The sequence below is a fragment of the Arabidopsis thaliana genome, chromosome 5, assembly GCF_000001735.4.
Source record: "Arabidopsis thaliana chromosome 5, partial sequence".
Classification (NCBI taxonomy): Eukaryota; Viridiplantae; Streptophyta; class Magnoliopsida; order Brassicales; family Brassicaceae; genus Arabidopsis; species Arabidopsis thaliana.
The window spans coordinates 1,638,949-1,663,965 of record NC_003076.8 but is presented as its reverse complement, the minus strand read 5'-3'; the positions used below and the strand labels follow the sequence as shown (position 1 = coordinate 1,663,965).

Sequence of the window (25,017 nt, the reverse complement as noted above, 5' to 3'; positions counted from 1 at the left end):
AGTAAAGGACAAAACAAACTGTGTTTTTTTTTTTTTAAATTTAAAATTCTGATAGACAGTCAAAGCAGCCTCAAATCAGCTCACAAGCAACTTTTCAAGTTAGAAGGGTTGCTCTCTTTGGTCAATCTATTTTACAGATTTGATTGATAAATAAACATGAAAAAGAAATTTTCACCTGTGGAAACACAAAAGATAATTAGTTTATATACGGAAGAGCCCACAATGGCTGCAACTCTCTCATATGTTCCACCATTTTCGCTTCTCCATTTGCTTAGCAAGTTCATGTGCCATGGATGCAAAGTTCTCAGCATTGTCTTGAAGCTCAGCTGTGCGTTGGCTGATTCTCTGGCAGATAAAACAAAGAAAGGAGATGTTTTTGTAGTTAGCATACATAGCTTGGAAACATAAATGAAGATGAAATCTCTGCAGCGTAATATATGACCTCGAGTTTTTCTCCCCGCTCATGAAGTTTGTCCTTCGCTTGTGAAGCTATTGCTGAGGTTTCCTGGAAAAATTACCCAACTATGTTAGAGATGGAAGCACAAAAAAGAAGCTAGTTGGGTATATCAAATTGGTCATGACTCACCCCAGCTTTTCTGTATTTGGACTTAATTTCATCCACTGTTCTTGTTTTGGGTTGTGCATCGCTGGATGCACCGTCGAACAGCTTTTCCTTATCCGTTCTCTTATCTGCAAAGAAACCTCATGAATCGTCTCATGCATTCACAATGATACTAGAACTTGAGGCGTACAGATCTTTTACCTTTCTTTTCTTTTTTGTCTTTCTCTGTCAACGGCAAGATGATCACAGGTTCATCTATCTCGATGTCATCTACAGAAAACAATTTTTAGTCAGAGGCAGGAACCCGGGGAGGAGTAACTTAGTGTAGATATTACAAACCTATGTTTAGCTCAACAATCTTTTCGTCGTCGCCACCGGTATCAGAAGGTTTTAAGTATGGTGGATTAGAAAAGATGTTCCCCAGGTGGGAGAAATCTTGTACTTGGTCCATCTTCTGTTCAGTGCTTGATCTGAAGCCTTTGATAATGTTACTTAGGAATTTGGGAGCGCCATCCTGTGGTCACAGAAACTTTTCTAGCAAAACAGTGGAGCTTACAAAAAAAGGGTTCACATGTGAAAGCAGAACATACATGATTTTTCTTATGAACAGAGATATGGCTAAAGGTAGCGTCAGCAGCTGCTGCAAGGACTTTGTCATGAAGCAAAGGTAAAGACTCTGGGAGCCTGAGATGAATGAAAAGTTAGGTATTGGTAACTTAATTGCTACTTTGCTAGCTAAGCATACGAAAGTTCTATGGAACAGCAAACAGTAAGCCAGTACCTGAAGCCGTTTGCGTGGGCCAAAAACGAAAGGATGGCAACTTCACAACCATTTACCTGTAGATTTAGTTTTTATTAGTCCTTAACATCTGAGATAACAAAAACATTCTCTTATGATATTATTCTACATGCCAACTTATACATCAAGATTTAACTTGGCATACTTAATACATCACATGTTGAAAAGCTCTCTTCTAAGAAATCTCACCAGGACGACATGGCCGAAATCATCTGAACATACTGTCTTCTCCATGTTAGGCTTGAAGTTCCACCTAAGAAGTGACAGCAAAGAGCTCTCTCCCACAACTTCAAGATTCGGGAAAGATCTGTTCAATTAAGAAACCATTCTTTCTGAGCAATCAATGGTCCATCTATAGTAGCCTTCAGACTAAATAGTTACAAGATTGTATTTTGGTAACTAACTTTTATCTGACATATATTTGAAAGTCACCTTATTTCAATATGCCCTGTTCGGTAAAACAGGAGTACTGCACATTCCCTTCCATCTTTTTTTAGGATTCCCATCCAGCAACACGGCCTTGGAAGATTTACCTCCATAATGCTCTCAAGACTTCCCTAGGTATTGAAAGCAAGTCCTTGTTATCAGAAAGAGCCAGCAAGATACTTTAGGTATCATAAAAAGGATAAATACTGTGATATACCTGAGATAGAGACTTTACAGTATACAAGCGCAGTGCATCCTCAGAACACATGAGAAATAATGAATTCGCAAATATCTGATCAATAAGTTTTGTTTCTGTGACAGCATTCTGTTCACCGTCTGGTGAATGACTCTCACTAGCTTTGATTATATGAGATTTGTTCTCATGTTTATCCTTCCCAGATGGATTTTCAGCTGGTTTTTCACTGGGCGTTTCATAGTTTTCATAGCAGTTCTCTGCAAAATAGAATTATTTTTATGAATACTAGATGCATAAGAAAACACACTTTTATGTTAGTATCAGATAAAATACCTATAATGTGCATACAAATCGCAGTTGGGTTCTTTAGAGGTCTCAGGCAAGAGGCAAGTATTTTCCCAGTATTGCCATCCAAAAGAATGGTCTGTCCATCTTTGGTCATTGCACACAAGAGTAAATCATCTTCAGAATTTATGGAGTTGTGATCAGTTGGATCACTTTTTGAGCCTGTTGGAGCTGAAGAGGATTTCACATAGAGTGACTTGATCGGAGAACCTGAGTCAGATAAGCTATTTGTAACAAATAATACTGACGGCACACCAATGTCAAGCACTGCAACCTGTAATTTGAAATGAAAATTTGAAATGGTTTGGAAAGAAAACTTAATTTTACTTTCAACTAAAGAAAACAGCTGTATGCCGACACTTAAACATTTGTTAAATCCCTACCTTGCCACATTTAAATCCCACGGCAAGCCTTCTTGTAGACTGTACAAATTGCAGGGTGCACACTGGGGAACTCAGGAAGGAAAACGCAGCCAACCATTGAGGACCATCTTCTTGATGCAAATGGTGAGCTACAAGTAATGAACCAACAGCATGAGATAAAGCATAACAAATCCATAGTGTCAACGTTGTAACAATAGCCAAACCTTTCTTCTCAGTGTTGGTAACAACTTCCAAAGTTCCTCCACTTGTATGGCCGACCAACTTGTATAGGCGAACCTACAGATTCAGAAAAGCGAGAAAATCAGATGCACATTAGAATCTAAGCTGAAATCAAAAAGGTATCAACAGAAACAGGTCTTCTTACCATACCACATTCGTTACCAACAGCCAAACAAGAAGTCTTAGAGCAGAAGCAAAATGCCGTTACAGATGCATCTACTCCAGTTATGTCAATAACACTTGCCTGATCATTGGTGAAGGATGAAATTATTTATTGCAAACAAACCTTCTCAAAAAAATATTTAAACGAGTTTTCAAGATGAAGCTCAAAAGAAGAAAAGTTATAACATTAATACCTTTGGCTCCAAAATATAAATAAGGGACAGACATGGATAGGTTGCATCCCATATTCGCATAGACCCATCTTGATATCCTGCCATGTAAAGTCTTTCAAGCTTGTAGTCATCAACGTGGCTTGGAACACCACCTGTCAGAGGCCATTGTGCACTTTCTCCGGATGGGGTACGAGGGGTTCGAGCTTTTGCAGCTAAGACTATCTATCAGGAATAAGATATAAATTAATTGCCTCACAATGGGAAGCACAACTAGGAAAATTTGTCGAGAGACTACCTCAGAAAGAGCTAATGACGTTTTATCATTCACATTTAATGCAGAAAACGTTGCTACTGTCATATGTGGATCCATCGTTGGTACAACCATTGGATATGGCAGTGGAGAAACAGAAATCTTATTCTCTTTCTGAGACATCAGAGAAGCCAGAGAGGTATCGTCATATGCTTGCAGTTGTCCTGGATTTGTCAACAGAAATAAAAACACCCCACTCTGCCTTGAACTGGCAATTGGAGACAAGACCATATCAGCAAATGAACCACTAAGGGTCAGGTCAGCACGGCCAACACATTTCAGACCTCCCATACCAGAAGACCAATCAAGACCTAACATCTGCACATGGTGATCAGCAAAAGGACTGAATTAGGCTATGCATTTTCATCTACAAGGTAAGATTCATGTTTGGGTTTCCCTTGTACCATGAAAATGCAACATGTTTAGAAGAAAATTTGCGACTTTTTTTTCATATGTTTCTTTTTGGATAGAAAGTCGGTTTATAATTGGCCCAAGATCACCAATCTGTGCTATGAACGTTTTTATTTGGGCTGAGTTCTTACCGTAAGTACTTCGTCAGATCCAATGATATCACCACCATAGATGAAGAGTTTTCCACCACTACTCTTGCGGGATACATCCAAACACCAATGCATAACAATGACAGGAAGTCTTTTCTCAGCCGAAGACAACTGTAACTTAACAACGTGATTAGATGGCTTCCCCTTTTGCCCATCAGAAAAGTCCCAAAATAATATATCCCCATCCACATAGCCAACAGCAAGAACTGAACCATCAGTTGATGCCCAACACAAAGAACTTATCTCTTTTCCATCGAGTTCAAGATTGGAAAGCTCATCATGTGAAGCTTCAAGAGAATCAGCAACTGTTTTACCCTCCACAGGTAGATCTTTGTTCCCCCGAACTAACACGACATGATCTTCTGATGCATCCCAAAGAAAAAGTAATCCATTTGAAAATGCAATCAACAATCTGCAGGATTATTACTTCAAAATCGTTATGAAAATTAATCATAAGAAAGATCTTATTCTTGCTTATAATACACTGTAATAGCATAGCAAAATCAAGATTTTCACTCTTTTGACAGGATTAGAATCACAGTGCAAAAAGAAAAAATGATACAATGTTTCTCAAGTTAGACATGAAGATCACTAAATGCTTTCACTATTTCCGCCTATGATATCTTCAGATGGTGTCCTTATTTTAAGCTCAACGGTCGGGGACATTGGAGCATGAAACTAAATAATTAGTAGATGCAGAGGGAAAAGTTAAAAAGGAAAAGACTAGTTTCATGTGCTATGACAGGCACAGATGGTCAGTTTTAGAGACACATGTTCCTTATATAGCACTTCAGTTCAATGAGAAGATTAAATTTGAATTAATGAACTTATCATCAAGCAATGCTTTCCATCTATAGGTTAAAAAAACAACATAATATCAGAAGAAATCTTGTCTCACCTAGTTCCCTTTGAACAAGGCTGGGAAAGAAGTCCAACAACCGGATAATCAATAGGAGATGAAAGCCCCGCTGCTTCTGCACAAAGAGGGAAATGGGAGAAAATATAAGTTTTAAAAGAATAACTTAAATGCAACGCTGGAGGTCTTCATGTTTGCATTTAATCTGAAGTATGAAGTGGATATGGTTCCCTGCCAAGAATTACTTTGCAAATTATTTGGTGAAGGTAGATAGACCACTAAGAAATAAAATAATGCCTAAGAGCTGAAAACAAATTTTTTCTAAAGTCAGTCGTGCTTCTAAACACATTTGGTCATCACATTGAAGGAGGGAACCCTACATACCAGATAAAGCATCAGTTGGAACATAATAAGGAAGCTGCAGTAATTTCCCTTCGTCAGCGCTGTAGTTTAGAACAGACACCATACCGTACTCATCACCAACATACCTGTGAACAAGATAAGAAACACACTTAATTACGCCATAGTTACTGTCAATGGAATAATAGTGCTCCAAACTGTAATCCTAATAAGCTCATTACATGTAACCAGTGCCATGAAGGATTGCAAACGCAGTAATGTTTGACTCCCACTTTAAGCTTGATGCTGGTTGCCTAAGATCCAAGTCCCAAACCTAATAAATAGGGAAACTTTGTTGATGAAACCGATCCAATAAGGTGAGAGTCAAGAAAGTCAAACAGAAGTGAAGACATCAGCTGATAATACAGAAATTTCAAACGTCACACTGAATTGTCACCTGAATCTCGTTTTCATTTGAGATGCTAACCAGAAAGCCTTGGTTCTGCATGAACTGTAAGATATAAAGATAAAATGTCAAGTGAAGTTACAGATAACTGGGATCACAAAGCGGTTGGACTGTAATATATATGTCCCAAGTTCACAACGCAAGTTGATCTATCCAGAAAGGAATGGACTAGAGAAAAAAAAAATCTGCCCACTACTCAAATAAGATGGCTCAAAGGAGATTTGAACATGAAAGTTAGTATATTATGTGATCGAACTTCTTGTAAACCATTATTAAGAAGAAAGAGATCTAAGCTAGGAAGCACATCAGGAAATAAAAAAAGGAACTACACAGAAGCTATAATCAGAGACCAATATTTTGAAACTGAACATGATTGTAGGCTCTCAAAATATCAAGAGGTGAACAGAATACCACAAACCTCTAAGTTTTTGAAAGGTAACTGCTTAGGAGATGCAAGAATTGCCTCGATGTTATCGCCACCAATCACTTTTATCCTTCCATCTCTGAAAGGGGTTAGCAAAAAGTACATTACTTTTTAAAGTTCAAATAAAATACAAACCAGGGAGAGAGTTGTTTCTCTCATCATAGATATTATGATAGCTAGAAAGACTAAAGAGTGATTCACTTAGCCAAAATTCTTATACAGTTTCCCCCCTTCATCTCAACTATAATTTCCTTCGTATAAACCAATGTTCGTTTTCAAGAACTTACAGTGTTCCCACAGCCAAGAGGCATTGAATAGGGTCAAAGGCAAGAAGAGACGCCGTCGAAGGTATCCCAGAGTGGGTGATAATATGAGGATCCAAATCTTCTGCCATCAAACATCCCTGCAAAGATTCATACTAAATGTGAACGTCTAAAGCAAAAAAAAAAAAAAGCATTCCTAGAACGGAGCTATCTTAGGTGAAGATGGAATTAAAACACTTATTGTTAACCAATGTATTTGTGATGCATAATTTGGTAAGTAGCATGCGTTCAATCCTAAACGAGATATCTCTCTCTGAAGCATCTCAATGATCGAAAATTGAAGTTTGTCAAGTACATTTCTTTTCCTGAAATTCTCGTCTCCAACAAGTTCTCAATCCTAGATTCCTAGCTATAAATTTAAAATGAGAACAAACTATTCATCGCAAAGAAAATATTTGTAAATTCAATAACTTGGGGAACATTATAGGCATCAATCAAATTCCACAGAAAAATAGAGCTGAGCCCAACCTAAGCTAGTATACTAAGAGTGAAACTCCAAGCGGGAGAATGGTCTAGAAGCATCAAAAATGGAACTTTTATTCCTCGAGGATAGTAGAATAAAAAGAGATGAGGCTAGAATACCCGAGGCGGAGGAGCTATAGGAGGAGGAGGATTCTGACCGCCGGAGGATTTCTGCAGAAATTTTCTGACGAACATCGAGCTAAAACAAGACAAATGAGAGCCGATTGCTCACTCCTCCGGTGGAATAACAAACGAGAATGGAATTTTCAATCGAGAAGATGCATCGGACGGAGAAATCAGCGGAATCAAGAGAATTTTGTTCGTTCGGAATTTGATCGTAGAATAAAACTAAAAGCTTCAGATTCGATTTGAGAGAGTCAGAGAGGATGACCGATGATTTGAATTTTTCACTGAAGCCGTCCAAGTTTTGTGTTTTCTTAAACCGGTTTCGGGTTTAACCATCAAATTCGGTTCAGTTCGTATCCTCCAATGGATCGCTCCATTTTTGTGTAAATTGGAACCGGTTCGCAAGAGTTATGTGGTAAGACTTAAGAGGATTACGATGTTTAAAGTTGTTTATCATTAGTGAGGTTAAAATGTTCTATTTTTTTTCCCACTCACATTGCTTCTATTTCCTTTTGAAAATAATTATATTCTCTCAACCGAATGATTTGCACTGGCTTCTTAAATATTGTTAAGAAGAAAAAGTTGGAATGTGAAATATGTGAATGAATGTGGTTTTTTTCCGCTATTTTCAAATCCTCGAGTATTGCGATTTCATAGAAATTCGACTTAAGCTTGCGCCATATAATAACCATAATTTTAATGAGCCTAATTGAAACCCATTACGATGAATTAGAGTTGGGCCAATTTGAAGATAGGTTTTAACAGCCCAGTCCGTTTATCCACGTGATGCCCACCGACTTTTGTGTGTTCTTAAACATGTTTTTGATTTGACCCATAAAACTCGATTCAGTCCCTATGCTCCATTAAATCGATCACTTTTCATGTAATTGAACCTGTTCCAGTTTAGAAATATGCAATTTCAATCACAAATAATTTGTCTTACATATTTTACATTTTATATAGTCTATACTAATTATTCACGCTGTGAAATTATGCTGCAATAGTTTCATTCTACTATATTATAATAATATATAGGTTAATTGTATTTGTTTTAAAGATGTTAAAACTATAAAATTAATTTAAAGACATACATATTTTTTTTTATAAATAAACTAACATTTGTAAGCTTTTTCTGTTTCAATTAATTTACAAACCTACAAAATATTATAATTACATTTGATTTTACAAAAGAATGCATGTTAAAAAACAACTTAAGATAAATAAATAATACACACATTTGAAAATGTTTGCATTGAAATGATAAGAAAAATTGATGTGTACAAAATATACACAACATACCACCAATAATTTTATAATATAAAAAAATCTCATAAACAAAAGCTATATGCAGATACCTAAACTGCCAATTGAAAGCTATATGCATGGATTTTAACGACTAAATTATAACAATCTAATAAACAAAATAACCTCCCAAAATCTTGTGTCTGGATATATATTTTCGTTTCTTTTACATCTCGTTTGTCAAAAATAGATATAAACATCTAATGTCAAAGCATACACATCTACTACAATTTTAAAATAAAACATAGAAAAACTAAATATCCACTCTATTTCTCCTGAATTCGAATCTGAACACCCTCTCACGTCACGTTAACCACAAGATAGTGAGGAGTCCCGTGCACAAACTTGTAGACTTGTCCACTCCGGTAAATCTCGAGATGAGTGAAGGAGATGCGGTCAGCACAATGGAAGATGATTCTGAACACCTTGGCATTCCAGTCACACATCTCAATGCTCGGTAAAAGGTTGTCCATGTTGCGACTAAGAAGAATTTGAAACAGGTTATGTCGTAATGCAATTGCAAATATGGAGGACAAATTATAAAATTTTATAATTGAATTTACAAGTGTCAAACCATATTTAAACCATCTCACTATTACAGTGTATGATCTTAACACTTCCATTTAACTCCATGTCTATTCTAATACTTTTTTAAAAAAATTGATCTCATAAATATTCTTTAAAAAACATCAACTAAATATCTTTTAAAATTTAGCTTATTTTATATTATGCTTTTGTCATGCACATTTGAGTTTGAAATTGACCATGATAGCTTTGCTCACAAAATTTATCAGCTTATTAGCCCAAACGAAGAGAATACAAAATCATGTTTTCACAATACAATTGTTTAATTCGAGGGGAAAAAGACCCTATCAATTTCACCAATCACACTAATATGCGTATTTGGTAACAACAATCGCAACAAAGGTATTGCCGAAGTTGAGTTTTTGGACTTGGATTTGATCTTTTCCACTGCTGCTTTGATGATCGATGGAGATGGTACGTTGAACCATTTTAGATACCATGAGAGAATAATTATATCTTTCTGCAACTTTGAGTTCTTATCATAAGGCCATGCTTCTGAGGTCAAATAATTCCTCAAATTAATCTTCAGCTCCGTTGAGCAATTCAAAACCTCTTCACATCGCTTTCTCAGCGATGCTAAGAAGATTGACTGTACAAAGCCACCTGAGGAGGCCAATCTTCCAGTTGATACTGCCTCATTGTAGGCAAGAGCAACCTGAGACCATAAGATTAGATCCAAAATTAGGAAATCAAAGCTGATTACAAAAGTCAAAATGTGAATCAATGTTCTTTGTTTCAGTTCCATCTTTGCAGGAACAGTACCTTGAGGCTTGAGATGGAAAGTGAATCACACATGTTACTATCGCTTTTGACAAGCAGATCAGCCATCGAACCAATGGTTGTGTACAAAGATAAATAAACCTACAACAATTATGTAACGTATACTCAATATTAGAATACACATTGCCAAATAAACTGCATCAAGAATTGTTCCGTTAAACATTGAATAGTAGGGTTAGGTGGCTGTAAGTAGCAATCACCTGCAAAAGAGCTGGTCTATCCTTGCTTATACAGTCAAACAACACTTGCAGACAGAACTCCTTGAATTCAGAATCAGATCTGGATCAATGAATATGTTAGAATTCGCCCTTCTGAGTTTGCCAAGCAAACTACCGAACTCTGTTATGACTTATGGAACTAAAAGCACAAATAAATGTGAATCAACCGGATAAAACAGTACTTACCTGTTATTCCAAGATTTGTCACAGCACAACTGTGCAAACGCTATTAGGCTTGGATCTGATGAGAAAGTGCTGACCAAGTGATCAACACTATCAGAATCCAGTTCTCTATGACTATTAGCAATCAAATTAGATTCTCCCAGAGTCCTTAAACCAAAAACCTGTATCACAGAAAGCATACAAACGTGTATCAGAACCAGTTTTCTATGACTGAATATTAATCTATCTGAGTCAAGAGTATATGATGGCGTATACAACCTTATGCATTGCTCGCGAAAGCAGTGACTGACACCCAACTGGATCATCAACATACGAACAAGCTCCTACTTTCCTTTTGACATATATAACACCAGAACTGAAGGGATCACTCTTGTCCCCAAAGCTCCACCAATTTTTCTCTATATTTCATTGGATAAAAATAAATTATCTTAAAACCAGGTAGACGAAATGACCAAGGACAAATAAGGAATATATAAGCAAATGCATCAACCACCTTCGGGGACTAGCTCAATTTGTTGGGGCCAGTATCGGGGACCACATACACAAATTCTCTTTAGCTGCAGGATACAAATACATTTTTAGGTGACGTGGACGAAACAAACAGGTAGAATGGCTGAGCAAGTATTTCATGAAAAAACTTAAACCAGCATTGAGACAAGCTGGTATATGGCCTAGTTTTCTGATGTTTCAACTTGCAGTTGCCACAAATGTGCTTCTACCAGAAAACTATTTTTTTTTCATAATCTTGTAGAAAGCAGTGTGACATGCAAATCAAGAAACCTTCTGTAGTTTGTTCATAAAAAATATGCAAGGCAAGATGTTGAACTTTTCTTACAATAGCACGCTCTGGCAGAATGCACGGTGTTATCTCGCAAAATTTTGTTTCTGAATAAAGTTTTGTCTCTTTTACTGTGACTTCTAGAGGGGCATAGACAGGCAGACCAGAATCAACATCAATGGTCTGCAGCCAGCGAGCCTCTGTTGCAAGGACATATAAATGCCTGAATGCCTAAAAAAAAGGAAAATTCACCTTGTCAGATGTATTCTTGCAAAAGCATAAATAGCACAACAAAAGTTTGAAACCAACTTCCAAGCTTAGCATGTCTTTGATATCACAATCGACAAAGTGATTGGTGTTGGGTAGCATTTTCTATAGAAAAGCAACTCTTGCTTCTATAGAATTGACATATTAGACAAAAAAGAGCGATGCAAAGAATAAATAAGAGATTTAAACTTGCCTGGAGGTGACAACGGTTGTCATTTGGTCCAGAAGGCAACCGTGGATAGAGAGTAATGAGCAACATTGCCAGTGAGCCATTATTCGTTGAAAATGTTCGCATACCGCCTCCAAGAAACAAGAATCCTGTGGCTAAGCTCACCTAAAGGAAAGAAATTATGATGCTCATATTTCACAAAAAAAAGAAAAGTATAGGACTCTGCTCAACAATAAATATGCAATCGTAAGCTAGCTATAGAAAGTCACATTTTTCGATCTCATTGCTCAAACAAAATCAGCAGCTTTTAAATTACTTTACATGGTGCAAGTAGTTCACTGGTACATTAGAGACGAATTGTTTTGGCCATATGAGGTTAATGCAATAAATGAGCTAGAACTTCTTTATGTTTTTCTGTGTGCTCAGTGACCTGAGATTTTATTTATTGTTTACAAGATTGCCAGCCATTTCAAGAAAATAACTGCTTCAGAGATTACATTTTAATATCCAAACTTCAAAAATAAAATTCAAGGCAATTGAATTACATGAAATCAAGGAACCTTCATTTTGCACAAAAGTACTTACTGCCATTTGTGTGCCATAGTTAGCATGTCCATCGGCAGAGTTTCGGCTGCGGAGAAATCTCAACAACCGAAAAACTTGCAAGTCTCCAGATCCCGCCATGACCTACACAAGTGAGTCCTTCCATATAAAGCTACTGACTGAGTTGAAAAATGAAAATTGTTGGACAGGAAACTTTAAGAAGTATTACCACTGACAGAGAAATAATGATAAGATAAAGACACATTTCAAGTGTTCCCCGATCAACAAATTTTGATATTCCCCTGGGAAATGCATTTCCAGGTGTGGCAGAAAGAGGCTTGATCTACATACGTGAAAACATATAAGCTCACATAGAGATGACCAGAAGCAAACCCAGAGAATTATTAGCATTTGAAGGAGAAAAAGGAGTAACAAATATAACATTTCCATGGATGATATACCTCATTCAAAAGATAGAGAGCGTAGGAGTTAAGTAAGTCACGAGCATTTCCATCCCTCGTACCAGCAAATCTCAGCCCTATCAAAAACAACAATACATGTCATAATTATCACGAGTAATTAGAGACTGATGTCTCACAAAAAATTATATTATATACCAAGTGAAATGCAGGCCCCGGCCACTATATTGACGTATGCCTGAACAAGGGCTTCAACATCCACCTCATACATATTATCCATGTCATCTCGGAGTTGGCTGATACCATTTTTGACTACTTCAGGAACTTGAGACTGAATCCAATCACAAGTAGGACAGATCCTATAATACGAAATCTGTTAGACTTACTATCTTAGAAGCATCAATAACAGCACTCCTAATTAGGCAAGATAAAAATTACCTGCTCCACATTATCAAGTTCCGAGCAATGACACGGAGCATAATGAAATCAGGCCTAACGCACTCCAAATCGTAATGTGTTTGAGGAATAGAGAGCTTTGAGAAGATGACCTCTGATTCTGTCTGCAACAACCATTGTATAAAGTGTCCACATTCCACAGGAAAAAACACAAAAACAAAAAGCCGTAACGGCTGAAGTTTAATCAGTTATCTAGTTAACTATCCTCAAGACCCACCTTAAGATACATTAATGTGAGAGCTATTATCGCTCCAGGTGCAGTTATATCAACATTAGAAGTGCTTCCGTCTGTTATCTGAGACAGAAAAAATTATACCCACATTATAACAATTCAGCAAGTGTTTAAGGCACATGTTTATGCACAATACAAGCTTCACATAGGAATATATGAAGAACAGATATGCAGGGAAACCTGTGCAGCACTTCGGTGATCTTCAAGGGATGGTACAAGGATAGATCTTTCCTGTAAGAAATTCAAAGAGTTGTTCAGTACAACAATATTCATAGTTTACAAATCCAATGTGATATGGTTTATAGTGGGATACAATTAAGTTGAAATCCAAAGTAATTAACCTCTTTTGCTCCTAAATACAGGAGTAAGCGATTGACCAAGGAGTCCATGGAACCGAGCGCATCACCTCCACGGCCTTGAGCCAAAAAGAAAGCGGAGTCGGCTTAAACTGAAGAAAAAAAAATTGGTTGCCAGCCAAATACCAAAAAGACATACCCAAAGCTACAAGACCAAGTGAGAATCCTGCAGATACAGCATAACCCTCCCTTTCAAGGACATTGTCCCCTGCACTTCTACGGCCAATTTCACCCTGAGAACATGTACGATGTGGGATATGAAAGATAAGGGACGATCCACTGGAATTGCAGCGAACTAAATTGCCAATTAAAAGATATGTATGAACTTAATTGATGTTTTTAACTCACTCCTAGATTGTACATGTAGGATTGGATCCACAACTAAACTAAAAGATAGAATCGTGAGCCTTATCAACTTGCTAGAAGTTCATATACCAAACTGTATCAAAGATGCACCACTGAGAAAACTTTAAATTTAAGAAGAAATTAAATATGCTGAGAAAAGCAAAACTGTATGGATACAGTTCTATCATGTATCCACCTATTTCCTATAAACTATAAATAACAAAGAATGTCGTGATGATAAGAAATAAGGGGAAAAAAATTCCAAACAAGGAAAGAAGGTTCTATGGACATGTAGTGCAAGTTATGAAATCTAGAATTCCTCAAGAAACATCCTTTACACCAATTGCTTTGACCAACGAAACCATCCTTTATGGACATGCAATTCACTAACAAGTGTGCTTAAAACACGATTCTCACATATAATAATGCTGTAACGATGAGAATGAGATTGATGACAAGAAGAACGCTATATCAAATTTCAAGCATAAGTAAGAGAAATAAACATGGAGGAGACATTACCAAAAGTAATTGCATTGTCTGCTGGTGTGCTGATCCTTCAAATAGCATGCCAACGGAGACTAAAGCTGCAGACTGTAGAATAGTTTAACATAGCGTGTTACAAAAAATAACACTAGTTAACCATAGTCATACTTTCTCTGTCAACCAGATTTTCTGATCATCACTTCTGCAGTAAAACTAAAATCAATGGATTTGCTAGGGCAAGATATATGTGAGGAATAAAAGATGAATTTTCCAAAAGGCGTTGCAGATTGGCACATATGTCAACATAAGGCACAAATAAAATATCAAGTCAATGAAACTTTAGAAAATGCCAGAACTGACAATGTTGGAATCATATATATAAGACATGGATTGCTAACCTCAATTGGAAACTCAAATAACAAAAGTGTTGAAATTGCGTGACATGAAAAAATAGCTTTACTTTTAGGATATGCAAGTAAATTTTATTGCAACTGCTTGTCATACAACTTCTAGAATCAGTAACTGCTTGTAGAGAAGTAAAACATCACAGCAATCTGTACCTGTAGAAGTGTTGGTATCTCAAACTCAGTATATGAAGCTTGGTATCGAGCAGGAACATGGAAAAAGAGAGCCTGTTACAAAAAGAAAAATAATTTCTTTAGGCAAGAATTAGACAGTCACACAGGGCGCACCAAATACATCTAGATCTTCTAGTGCTGGAACTGAAAATTTTAAAAGTATTATGCTAGTAAGAATAATTGACATCATTCAGTGCATAAATGAAAATTTCACATTTCAGAAGACGTTGGTCATCCATCATTTTATATAAACAAGATCTAAAACTAACACAAAAGCATATGTAGATCCTAAAGTAGTCTTAAATGGAAGTTGGGACTTTGGATATCCTAAACCAAAAAAGTGTTTTTGGTTGACACACTATCAACAAAAAATACTTAAAGAGGCCAATTCAAAATATGAGCCTATGACCACCAAATAGCTGAATCTCTACCTTTGCAATATCAGGTTGCATTGTTCCCCTGTATGAAGCGGCCAGACCAAGCATCAAACCTACCGTAGTGCTCTCATGGTCCTAAAAGATCAAGGAAAAGGAAGGAGGCAGTTCAGGTAAAATAGAAAGTACTTCACCAGGGTACACCGCTTCTATATGTGATATTTAATAAAAAACGACCACAATTATTAAATAAGGCAGACATGGAAAATTAGTTTACATAAATAATGTTGCATTCATATCTCCTCACTAAGCCACATATATGGCCCCAGTTATAGATGACATGTGATAATCCAAAAAAAATCGGGCAAACAGGTAAAACTAGTAATAACTTCGATCAAGAGCCACAGTAACGTGATGCTCAATACAGCAGACATCCACATATATATATATATCTCAATCAAAGAATGGAATATGTATTAGGCCTCACTGAGCACGTCTTACTAGTTACTATTGCCCAATAATCAAGTGCGAAAAATAAATAACTAAATGGAAGAAAGAGCCAATAGAAACAAACCTGAGTGAAATATTGGTATATGTCACTAAGGTTTAACACATGCAAATATCCCTGTAATCCCAGGCCAAACAGAAGTCCAGCATGAACAGCATTTGGCTCTCCAGGTTTATTGTATCTAATCCACGTTCTGGAGACCTTTCCCTGCACCAAAATGTAAGGAAAAACATAACTGAGTTAATTGGATTGTGTCTGTGAAGAAAAGGTTCCTGTTGCATGATGATAAATATACAATAGTGGGATCGTGTACCACAATTTGGTCACATACTCTTTTGGTCTTTCATAGATGCAAAAGTTTAAAAGATACATAACATGTCCTCACAATATACAACACAAACCTGAAGCGGAGCCAGTCGTAACCCAGCAGCAACAGCGTTATGAAACTCTGGCCAGGTCTTTAATTCTTGGATATTCCTTATGTTTGGATCTAGATTAACCTGTCAGAAAAATATGCAATCTTAACTATAAGAGTGTCTAAAACGGTGAAAGAATAAAAAAATTCTTTGGGAAAGAACAAATGTAGGCAAAAATATTCATTATTTATGTCTTGAAATAGCTGCTTCATGCAAATTGTAACTTCCATCTTCACAGTAATAACAAAATCCATTGCAATAACGCTATTTCATTTAAATTAGAGTAAATAACATGTTTCAAATTTGTAATGATCCCCCTAATAAACCATAACCACAATTTTACATACAATGGCATTTTGTTGAGAAGGCAGTCGACCAGCTAAAACAAGCTTTGGTACAGTAAACGCCTGCAAAATTTCAGAGAGGATATAAATCATCAAGTAGTAATTACAAGTGATAAGAACCATGTCTAGCTCCTACTATAGATAGCAAATTACCTCAGTTAAAAGAGTATGTATCGTTGATAATGTGAATGCTCCACGCCCGAGGGGTAGAACAGCAGTCCTCTGTGCTATGCGCCAAAGATGGTCCTACCCCAGCGAAAAAAACAAAGCAACATTATAAACACTTAAGAGAGAATTGGAGTCTATGAAGATCTAAAACAGAAAGTTCAGCAGAAACTGAACCACTGGCTTCTACCATGTCGAGAAATAAAAGTGCAGCTGCATCTAAATTCAGTTTTTAAATAAGTAATTAAGAATTGATTAAAATTTGGTAAAATAATTACAAGATGTGTGATGCGAAAGTGTACTTTTTGATGATAAATTGAAACATGCTCTCCTAAAATTTTTTTAGACGTATAAATATGTTTGAAGTAGAATAATAGAAGGAATTCAACATATTAAATGATTAAAAAGAATTACATGTAAATGAACATACACTAGATTTGTACCTGTTGCTGCTCCTGATCTGATATAGTAGGGTTAGCAGCCGTTTGAACTACCACAGGTCTTGCAGAGCACAAAAGACGTCTAACCTAACATGACAAGGAATAATGAAAAAGAAAAAGAAAACATCAAGAGAAAGAATATGGGTTTATAGTTAATACCAGTGCCTAAATATTATAGAAGGTATAGGGGTAGATGGTAGCATTTGAATAGCCAATTAGCAACGCATAACAGAATGAGGGATAATTACATAGTATGAAACATTGTAATCATCCTCTAATACAGAAAATCAAAGTAGTGGCAAAGCTCTGATGCAACAGACACCAAATCAAATAGAGGACACAGACGTAAGTCTACGTCTTTTGATATATATAGTCAACGAGACGAGGTATAGAGTGCACTACAAGCTAACAAGTTACCTTATGAAAAAATTTAGAACAATGCAACATGAGCATAGCTACAAAGATGCAAAAGTTTATATGGCACACTACAGAAATCGTTTCGAGCATTGAACATTGTGATCATTAACACTAGAAAATTTTAATTGCCAAATGGGGTGGGGCAGATATACCTCATTCAATCTTAGATCCCGGCCATACCGTAGCTGTGTGTAGGAGTTGAAGATATGCTCCATTCCATCTATCACAGAACCATCCACAGAATTTGTATCCTCAATCTTAGTGTTTTCTAAGCCAATCGACTCAGAGGATGGAACAATTACTGGATGCAAATGTAGCATGTAAGGTATGGACATCGATATCAAACTCGTATTTGACTGCATCTCAAATTCCTTAGATGAACTAAAATTTCTGAAGACGGATAGGGCCATATCTTCTCGACCAAGAAGCACATAAGCAATTGCTGGCCAGTCAGCTGGAGGAGATTCCCGACAGCTATCCAGTGCCTACAAAATACAGAAAATAAATAATATGGAAAAGATATAACACCAGAACTGTATATGGAAAATCATCACACTGATGTTATCAACAGCTTATCATTACACCTGCATATTCCTCACATTTACAAGTCTCTAACAATTCCAACTTACATGTCTTTTTTTTTTTTTTTTTTTTTTTTTTTTTTTTTTGGGGCAATCCAACTTACATGTCTTAGCGGGAGAGAAACACCAGAAGGTAGCAAATCCAGTTGGTGAAGCCCAAATCTCTCTCCTGCCATAGCTAAGATAGTGAGTTCCTCGTTACAGGAGTATGATCCTGGCGCGATATTACAGGGGACACCTGATGAAAGTGTCCGTCCTTCTGGCTTATCACCAAATAACACACTGTAGAAGGAAACAACTTTCCTTGCCCAGCTTACTATGGAGCACCCATCTCTACGGATCAAATCTGGGAGGTCATCAAAGTTTGTTGATAAACATCCACGTCTTAAACAATTCTCAAGCCATCTAAATAAATTTGGAGGTTTTCTGCTAGAAGAAAGGGTTGTGCACGCCCCAATAGTTGTTGACAGACGAGGAAAATCACGTATGTAGTAATCTAAGTAACACTTCTCATCCAGAAACTTGGCAATATTGCACAACAAAACAGCCAAGTGATGCAAATCCCTACACATAGATGTCCAAAGTTAAAACGAGTTAGTCATATACGTGTTCAATCTTAACTCTTCTTCTAATCTAACAAACTTTAGTTTTCTGTAAGAAACCATACAGATGATTGTTAGGCAAACAGTCTAGCATGAAACTACAGTTGTCGGTGCAAGATTGATTTTTTTCAGGAAACCATCTATGGCTAGATCAACTTTTGTGCCACGTTTGAATCAAAGCATATGCAACATAACTTATGTTACAGAATTTCATACTTTCATGCAGCAAGAGAGAACCAATTAAGAAACGAGGAAAAACAAAGCATTTTGTAGTTACCAATCAAAGATAGCTAATCATTTTGTAAGCAAAACAGGCAAAAAGCACGAAACAAAGCTTTGTAAAACCAATGTGCTTACTGTTTCCGTAGATTATCCATCTTCAAGCTCTCATAAACTGCATGGAGACAATCTAAACTCTGGACCATTAGTTCACATGAGCTGCCCAGTGTTTCTTCACTACAAATCTTGGAATCAAATGGGACAATGCCTTCCAGATCTAAACGATTTATTGAAGTAATACCATTGTGAAACCTAGAGTAGGTCTTATGAAATTTGCTGATGAGAAGAAACTCCCAGGAGGACTCTGATGCTGTTTTGGGTTGCTTTCGATGCACAACAGTAGGCTTTTGACAGATCTCCAGAAAAATGTTGCATAATGCTTCCCATTCAAAATGAATACTGGAACCTTGCAGGTCAGAATGACCATCTCCCCAAAGAAGAGAGAGAAACAAACTGTACAGATCGGATCGTAGTCCCTCAGCTATGGCTGCTATGCAATCATTTGCAAGTGACGATGAAGGTTTACCAGTTAAGGCACACCGAAAGATCTACAAGAGTATAGTATAAACAAGAAGTTAAAACAAAAGAAAACTTTGACTAACCCAAAAAAACAAATACTAAAAACAATCACGTGATTGGAGTCCATAAGGATAGAATGACTATGGTAATTGACAAAACTAATCATTTGAATTTCAAAAGGATTAATATCTGTCAGTCATACCTGTGAATGGTTAACTGAGAGATTGATAGATCCTAAAACAGCATCAGACAATCCTGTGATCTTCAGGTTCCTGAAACCTGAATCTGTTTTTGCAGACTCTCCATCCCCGGAACCAATACTTTCTCCCAACCAAGAAGGTAATACATATCTACAGAGACATTGTTTTCCTGACTACAGATAATATTATAGATAAATTAACATACAACATTAGGATAATAATTAACAAAGAAAACGGTATGGTACATAACAAGAACCTACATAGAGAAAGAGGTCATTTTCTGGAGATAAAACAATGATATCCAAATGTGGAAGCAGTCCTATTTTCACTCTGCAAGGAAACAGAAAAAAGGGTTGTCATACTCATAACTCATGACATGACGACAGAAATAGTCTCATTTACAGTGACAGAGAGGGCAAAAAAAATTGTAAGTAGGAACTTACTGAGAACGTGTCACAACAACAGGTGCAGCAGCAATCGCAGACACACTCCAGCTTATATCAGGCTTAACATCGAACAGAATTTCGTTATTGATTTCAACAGTTTGAAGTCCCACCGATAACAGCTTCTTTTGTTCTAGAATCAGAAAGCAAATTACTGGGACTGAATTATCAGTTGCCAAAAAGACCTGAAATATATTTTGAGGCACTTGTGAAAATGAAAAATAATAGTAAATACTTCAGTAAAAAAAATAGTATACAATCTTCCTCAAATAAAGGTAGCATGACCAACAGCGAGAACATTAGATAGATTTGTCACCTTAGATGCAGCTTTCTTAGCACCTTTCGCTTGCCATATTCTACGAAAAGAAACCCGCTTCGAGAGAACAGCATCAGGAACAATGCCGCTTGAACATGACGCAGAAGCTTCAAGGTTTGACTCTATAAATTCGGCCGCCCACACAGAATGTTGCATCTTGCCTGAAAAAACGAAGACAAAGTATTTCATAAAAACTTAAAAAAGCATGAGCCATCAGCCTGACCAGAGAAGAAACTTACAAACCTTTGTTATACGACGTCATAAGAGGTAGACGGTCACTTGTCCAAATTGTCCTCTCATCGTAGTCCTTCATTATGGTCAACTTCCCCCTCTCTTCAACGTAGGTTGGCTGAAAAGTAAGTAGATGAGTTACCAGATGAAAAGTATAACCAAATATTGCATCATCAAAAAACATTTATGTGCTGTTGAGACAACAAGAAAGAAATAATATAGGTCCCGATATAAAGAAAGACTGGCTTGAAGCAGAAATAAAGTTACAAGGAATATCTACAAAATGATGAGTTCATTTACCCCAGGTTCCTCTAGTGGATCTCTTAGAATCAGATGGGAAGACATGCATGGCATATCTCTTTTGCTAATAAGGTCATGCGCGACTGGGGAATGGAAGTTTTGTGGTGAACTATTCCCAACTTCTTTTCTTTGGCGCAGCATCTCACGAGAACCAAGGATGGGGCTAACAGGAGAAAATGGAACATGTGAGGGTGGATTCACTTCACCAGCTTGCTCAAGAAGTAGACCACATGGTAGAGGCCATATTGATTTGACAGTACGCATTAGTGGAACAGATACAACTTCGCCTGTTGCCAACAATTGCCAAAAATCAGAAAGTAATTACCTCAGCTAGTGTTACCTCAGAAAAGAGACAAACAGTACTGATTAATCAGATCTAGTCAACAAGTAAAAAGGAATACGCAATATATTTCCAAGAGCAGATGAAAGGAAACTAGAAATAGAACGGCTAAAAGTTAATCAATCAACTTGAACGTTCAAAAAGCTATCAATGCACAGAAAGCTACCTGAAATCTATTCTTCATAAACCGATTCCATAAATTTTCATTTGTAATTACACAATTTCAAATGAATCATAAAGAAAGGGACCAACTATGTGCACCAGTATGAGATTGTCCTTTCGTTAGAAGCAAACCATATAAGAATCCATTAGGGTATAATGGAAAAAGTCGGATAGTGCAGAAATATTATAGTTCAGAGGTATCTAGCCACAATTACCTGATGTGTTGTAGATTGTTAAGCAAGCAATTTGTAATACACAAAGAAAAGCTTCTGTCCCTCGACCAAGGTTGCTCCAGCATGCCTATGACATAAAAAAGCTATGAGTTAAAACAGTCTTTCTGACGCATCAAATAGATGGAAAATATTTTTGTCTATGTTTTTGTTAATTCATGTGGAACAGATAACGTATCCACCAATACAACAGAAAAGCATTGTTAAGACATAGCTAGATTTGTTTAATCAAGGATTGTCACAGATAAGAATCCATAGATTTTCAAACGGGAAAACTTGAGAGACAAAGAGCCAAAATTCTAATGGAAATCACCTTAATGACGGCAGAAGACAAGGTAAAACGCTTGAGGACCCGCGAACCGCTTGTCCAGATTATGCTATCATCAAATCAAAATTTCATCGTCAGGTACAGAAACGAACCGCAATTCAGCTAGATACGTTATACCAATATCCAATGAAATTAGCTTCTACTAAAGCATAACCCTTACGGACATTACTGGAAGAAAGAGGCAAACTTGAAGAATAGGAAAACACATTCGAAATTGAAGTGATAACAAATTCATGAAGTGGTGCAGAGTTATAGAGTAATCAGCAAATTGTATACATTTCTTACCAGTTGTCTCGGATGAAGAGCTCGTGCTCTCTCTGCCGCGAGAAGTTGGCATCATTGCCATCAGCATCATCTCGCTCGCCAGTGAGCTCAGGATCGAAGAGGAAATACTGATAGGAATCATCCGGTGATTTACCATCAGTAGCTTCGGCGATTAGACCGAAAGGTTTAAACTTTCCGAGGACGGTAAGTTGGCGAACCCCTGGAGGCATTTTTTCTCCGAAGCCAACAGGCAATGGAGATTGGTGAAGTTTAATTTACACTCTCCCGCTCTTTCCAAGTTGTCTTAGCGCTTAAACCCTAGTCTTTTCTATTTTCAAAATTTTATTTGAGATTCTCATTTCTCTTTAAACCTGCGGGTCGAAATCGTTTTATGAAAAGTAAGCGAGACAGAGGAAGATAACATTGAAGAAGAAGAAGAAGAAGAAGAAGAAGAAGTGAGTAGGAAGAATTGTCACTTACATTAGAAACCGGATAGAGAGGTTTCAAACGAGTTCCGATGATTGTCGAGGCTCTAAACTGAACGGAATGAAGAAAGTGAGGTTCAAAAAAGTATCGAAAGTCGGAAGATTTCGCTTAGTGAAAGAGAGATGTTCTCAGAGGAATTTAATCAAACACTTTCTGTGCTAGATGCAATGAAATCTGGGACGAAGTCTGAGCTTATGAAAGACAAAATTTAAACATTGGAAAGAAGTAAAACTTGAAGGCTTAAAATGAAATAAAACTAAAATATTTCCAACTATTTGCTATTGACCCAATCTGTCACTTTTAGAGGTTTATTTATGTAATCTTTTTAGTTTGAGGTTTGTTTTGGGATAAATGAAAAATTATGAGGTTTTTTTTAACAGTTTAATCATAAGTACTAACGAGACCAAAGAGATTGGTTCGGTCTTAACGGATAATCGCCGTTGGGACCAAAACGCTCCAATACGGTCAGTGACGTCACCGCCGGTCATCAATGTCAGGCCACACTTATCCTCTTCTCTCCCATTCCGGTTTCCTCCCACCAAAAAAAAAAAACTTCTTTTTATGTTTTGTTTGTTTCTATTCCGATCTTATCCTACGCCGTCACTCTCCTCCCGGTGCGCACATTAGCAACACTACTCCCGACGAATGGAGACGACGACGCCGCAGTCAAAATCAAGTGTGTCCCACCGACCGCCGTTGGGAAGAGAAGACTGGTGGAGTGAGGAAGCGACGGCGACGCTGGTAGAAGCCTGGGGCAATCGTTACGTCAAGCTGAACCACGGAAATCTCCGGCAGAATGACTGGAAAGACGTCGCCGACGCCGTTAACTCTAGACACGGTGATAACAGCCGTAAGAAGACCGACTTACAGTGTAAGAACCGGGTCGATACTTTGAAGAAGAAGTACAAAACAGAGAAAGCTAAACTCTCGCCGTCGACTTGGCGTTTCTATAACCGCCTCGATGTTCTAATCGGTCCCGTTGTGAAGAAATCGGCTGGCGGAGTTGTCAAATCAGCGCCTTTTAAGAATCATCTGAATCCAACTGGATCGAACTCTACTGGAAGCTCTCTTGAAGATGATGATGAGGATGATGATGAGGTTGGTGATTGGGAATTCGTTGCTAGGAAGCATCCTCGTGTGGAAGAGGTAGATCTGAGTGAAGGATCAACGTGTAGGGAACTAGCTACGGCGATTCTCAAGTTTGGAGAAGTTTACGAGAGAATTGAAGGGAAGAAGCAACAGATGATGATTGAGTTGGAGAAGCAGAGAATGGAAGTGACAAAGGAGGTAGAGTTAAAACGAATGAACATGTTGATGGAGATGCAGTTAGAGATTGAGAAATCAAAGCACCGGAAACGCGCAAGTGCTTCAGGTAAGAAGAACTCACATTAGGTTTTCAAGTTACTAGTGGTGGCTTAGACTTTACATGGTTGTTACTCTTTCTCTTTAAACCGCATAATGTATCCGTGGAAGGACCTTAGATTTCAACAACAATGTTATACCTATGCTGTTAGTTGTTGTAAGCATGGATGAGGCTGGTTAGTAATTGACTTATTGTTGATATGTGAAAGTCATGTGCCTCTCTGCTTTTGAAGAATACCAATTTTGTCAATATACAATTCAGTTGAGCTTCTGTGCTTCCAGTGGTCTGGCAAGGAAAAGTCTAGATAGCATTCTCTTACTTCTTTAGCTTCTCCAGCTTCGTGGAATGTTGAACTGGATTAGGAGGAGTAGACTTCCAGGTTTGAAATTGAGAAAAAAGATCAATGTTCATAGTAGTCGAACATTCTTCATATGGTAATGAGTTCACTGAAGTTTGATCTGCCTTTATTGTACAGGTAAGCAATTGTAGAATTAGATTGGTGGAGGAAATACCATGGTGAAGCAAAGAGGAGTTACTTGAATCTGAAGCTCATTGAAATTGGAGGATCCTGTTACTTGTTTTAATCTGTAGGATGGAAGTTAGAGAACTCTTTAGGATGTCTTTGTTTGTTTTCTTCTACTTTCTAGCGTGTTAGTGTACATTGGTGTACTGGAGCAAATCTTCCTTAACTCTTTAGTAGCTGACAAGTATGATCTACATTTGTGTTAGTGTCCACGTATAATGATGGCTTGTGTATCCAAACTACAGCTTCTGATGCTTAACAGTTACATGTTTATGCTTCTTCTTGGGCTTTTTCATGTCTAAATTTTTATCATAACCACTTATCATAAGATATATATAATACATCCACAAGTATGCAGTTG

The 25,017-nt window shown here is 37.2% G+C and overlaps 3 protein-coding genes across 8 annotated transcripts; 1 reads left to right on the top strand and 2 right to left on the bottom strand.

Moving 5' to 3' along the window:
• Positions 1-36: 36 nt before the first annotated feature.
• Positions 37-7,485, bottom strand: AT5G05570 (transducin family protein / WD-40 repeat family protein). 2 transcript variants are annotated; one of them, NM_001203300.2, is made up of 24 exons: positions 7,126-7,485; positions 6,508-6,623; positions 6,215-6,299; positions 5,788-5,841; positions 5,573-5,664; positions 5,376-5,479; positions 5,034-5,109; positions 4,118-4,547; positions 3,561-3,893; positions 3,287-3,487; positions 3,076-3,174; positions 2,915-2,987; positions 2,712-2,839; positions 2,317-2,602; positions 2,005-2,240; positions 1,794-1,918; positions 1,551-1,668; positions 1,344-1,399; positions 1,153-1,246; positions 902-1,076; positions 764-832; positions 587-690; positions 443-505; positions 37-345 (listed from the first exon to the last, which is right to left on the bottom strand). In NM_001203300.2, the coding sequence occupies exons 1-24, from the start codon at positions 7,198-7,200 to the stop codon at positions 238-240; spliced, it is 3,300 nt and encodes a 1,099-aa protein (NP_001190229.1). In that variant the 5' UTR covers positions 7,201-7,485; the 3' UTR covers positions 37-237. The 2 variants fall into 2 exon arrangements, with proteins under 2 accessions (NP_001190229.1, NP_196176.1); NM_120639.2 differs by having other exon boundaries at positions 2,712-2,987; positions 7,126-7,400.
• Positions 7,486-9,135: 1,650 nt separating this feature from the next.
• Positions 9,136-23,868, bottom strand: EMB2771 (E3 ubiquitin ligase). Of its 3 annotated transcripts, NM_001342825.1 has the most exons (38): positions 22,765-23,868; positions 22,306-22,655; positions 22,006-22,069; positions 21,678-21,762; positions 20,961-21,247; positions 20,673-20,778; positions 20,430-20,590; positions 20,114-20,298; positions 19,931-20,000; positions 19,673-19,843; positions 19,030-19,499; positions 18,175-18,634; positions 17,642-17,974; positions 17,076-17,159; positions 16,621-16,713; positions 16,471-16,530; positions 16,109-16,207; positions 15,774-15,914; positions 15,257-15,337; positions 14,808-14,879; positions 14,284-14,355; positions 13,559-13,652; positions 13,405-13,478; positions 13,244-13,294; positions 13,049-13,126; positions 12,814-12,935; positions 12,574-12,734; positions 12,418-12,494; positions 12,186-12,299; positions 11,999-12,100; positions 11,438-11,578; positions 11,035-11,208; positions 10,693-10,756; positions 10,458-10,597; positions 10,203-10,360; positions 9,999-10,077; positions 9,781-9,879; positions 9,136-9,673 (listed from the first exon to the last, which is right to left on the bottom strand). In NM_001342825.1, the coding sequence occupies exons 2-38, from the start codon at positions 22,512-22,514 to the stop codon at positions 9,281-9,283; spliced, it is 5,424 nt and encodes a 1,807-aa protein (NP_001331419.1). In that variant the 5' UTR covers positions 22,515-22,655; positions 22,765-23,868; the 3' UTR covers positions 9,136-9,280. The 3 variants fall into 3 exon arrangements, with proteins under 3 accessions (NP_001331419.1, NP_001331420.1, NP_001318485.1); NM_001342826.1 differs by lacking the exons at positions 22,306-22,655; positions 22,765-23,868 and having other exon boundaries at positions 9,171-9,673; positions 22,006-22,027; NM_001342824.1 differs by lacking the exons at positions 9,781-9,879; positions 9,999-10,077; positions 10,458-10,597; positions 22,765-23,868 and having other exon boundaries at positions 9,210-9,713; positions 10,703-10,756; positions 22,306-22,601.
• On the top strand, positions 23,006-24,966 carry AT5G05550 (sequence-specific DNA binding transcription factor). Of its 3 annotated transcripts, NM_180443.2 has the most exons (3): positions 23,006-24,142; positions 24,415-24,512; positions 24,609-24,966. In NM_180443.2, exons 1-2 carry the CDS (start codon positions 23,416-23,418, stop codon positions 24,435-24,437), a joined length of 750 nt encoding a protein of 249 aa, NP_850774.1. In that variant the 5' UTR covers positions 23,006-23,415; the 3' UTR covers positions 24,438-24,512; positions 24,609-24,966. The 3 variants fall into 3 exon arrangements, with proteins under 3 accessions (NP_850774.1, NP_568158.1, NP_001332681.1); NM_120637.2 differs by lacking the exon at positions 24,415-24,512; NM_001342823.1 differs by having other exon boundaries at positions 23,006-24,512.
• The last annotated feature ends 51 nt before the right edge of the window (positions 24,967-25,017 follow it).

Coding starts and splice junctions, on each gene's coding strand:
- AT5G05570 (NM_120639.2), bottom strand. CDS start 7,200: ATGTTCGTCAGAAAATTTCTGCAGAAATCCTCCGGCGGTCAGAATCCT. Junction 3,894..4,117: donor GATCTGACGAAGTACTTACG/GTAAGAACTCAG, acceptor CACCATGTGCAG/ATGTTAGGTCTTGATTGGTC. Junction 691..763: donor AGACAAAAAAGAAAAGAAAG/GTAAAAGATCTG, acceptor GTTTCTTTGCAG/ATAAGAGAACGGATAAGGAA.
- EMB2771 (NM_001342825.1), bottom strand. CDS start 22,514: ATGCCTCCAGGGGTTCGCCAACTTACCGTCCTCGGAAAGTTTAAACCT. Junction 20,779..20,960: donor ATCCACTAGAGGAACCTGGG/GTAAATGAACTC, acceptor CTTACTTTTCAG/CCAACCTACGTTGAAGAGAG. Junction 12,495..12,573: donor CGGGGCCTGCATTTCACTTG/GTATATAATATA, acceptor TGTTTTTGATAG/GGCTGAGATTTGCTGGTACG.
- AT5G05550 (NM_180443.2), top strand. CDS start 23,416: ATGGAGACGACGACGCCGCAGTCAAAATCAAGTGTGTCCCACCGACCG. Junction 24,143..24,414: donor GAAACGCGCAAGTGCTTCAG/GTAAGAAGAACT, acceptor CTGTGCTTCCAG/TGGTCTGGCAAGGAAAAGTC.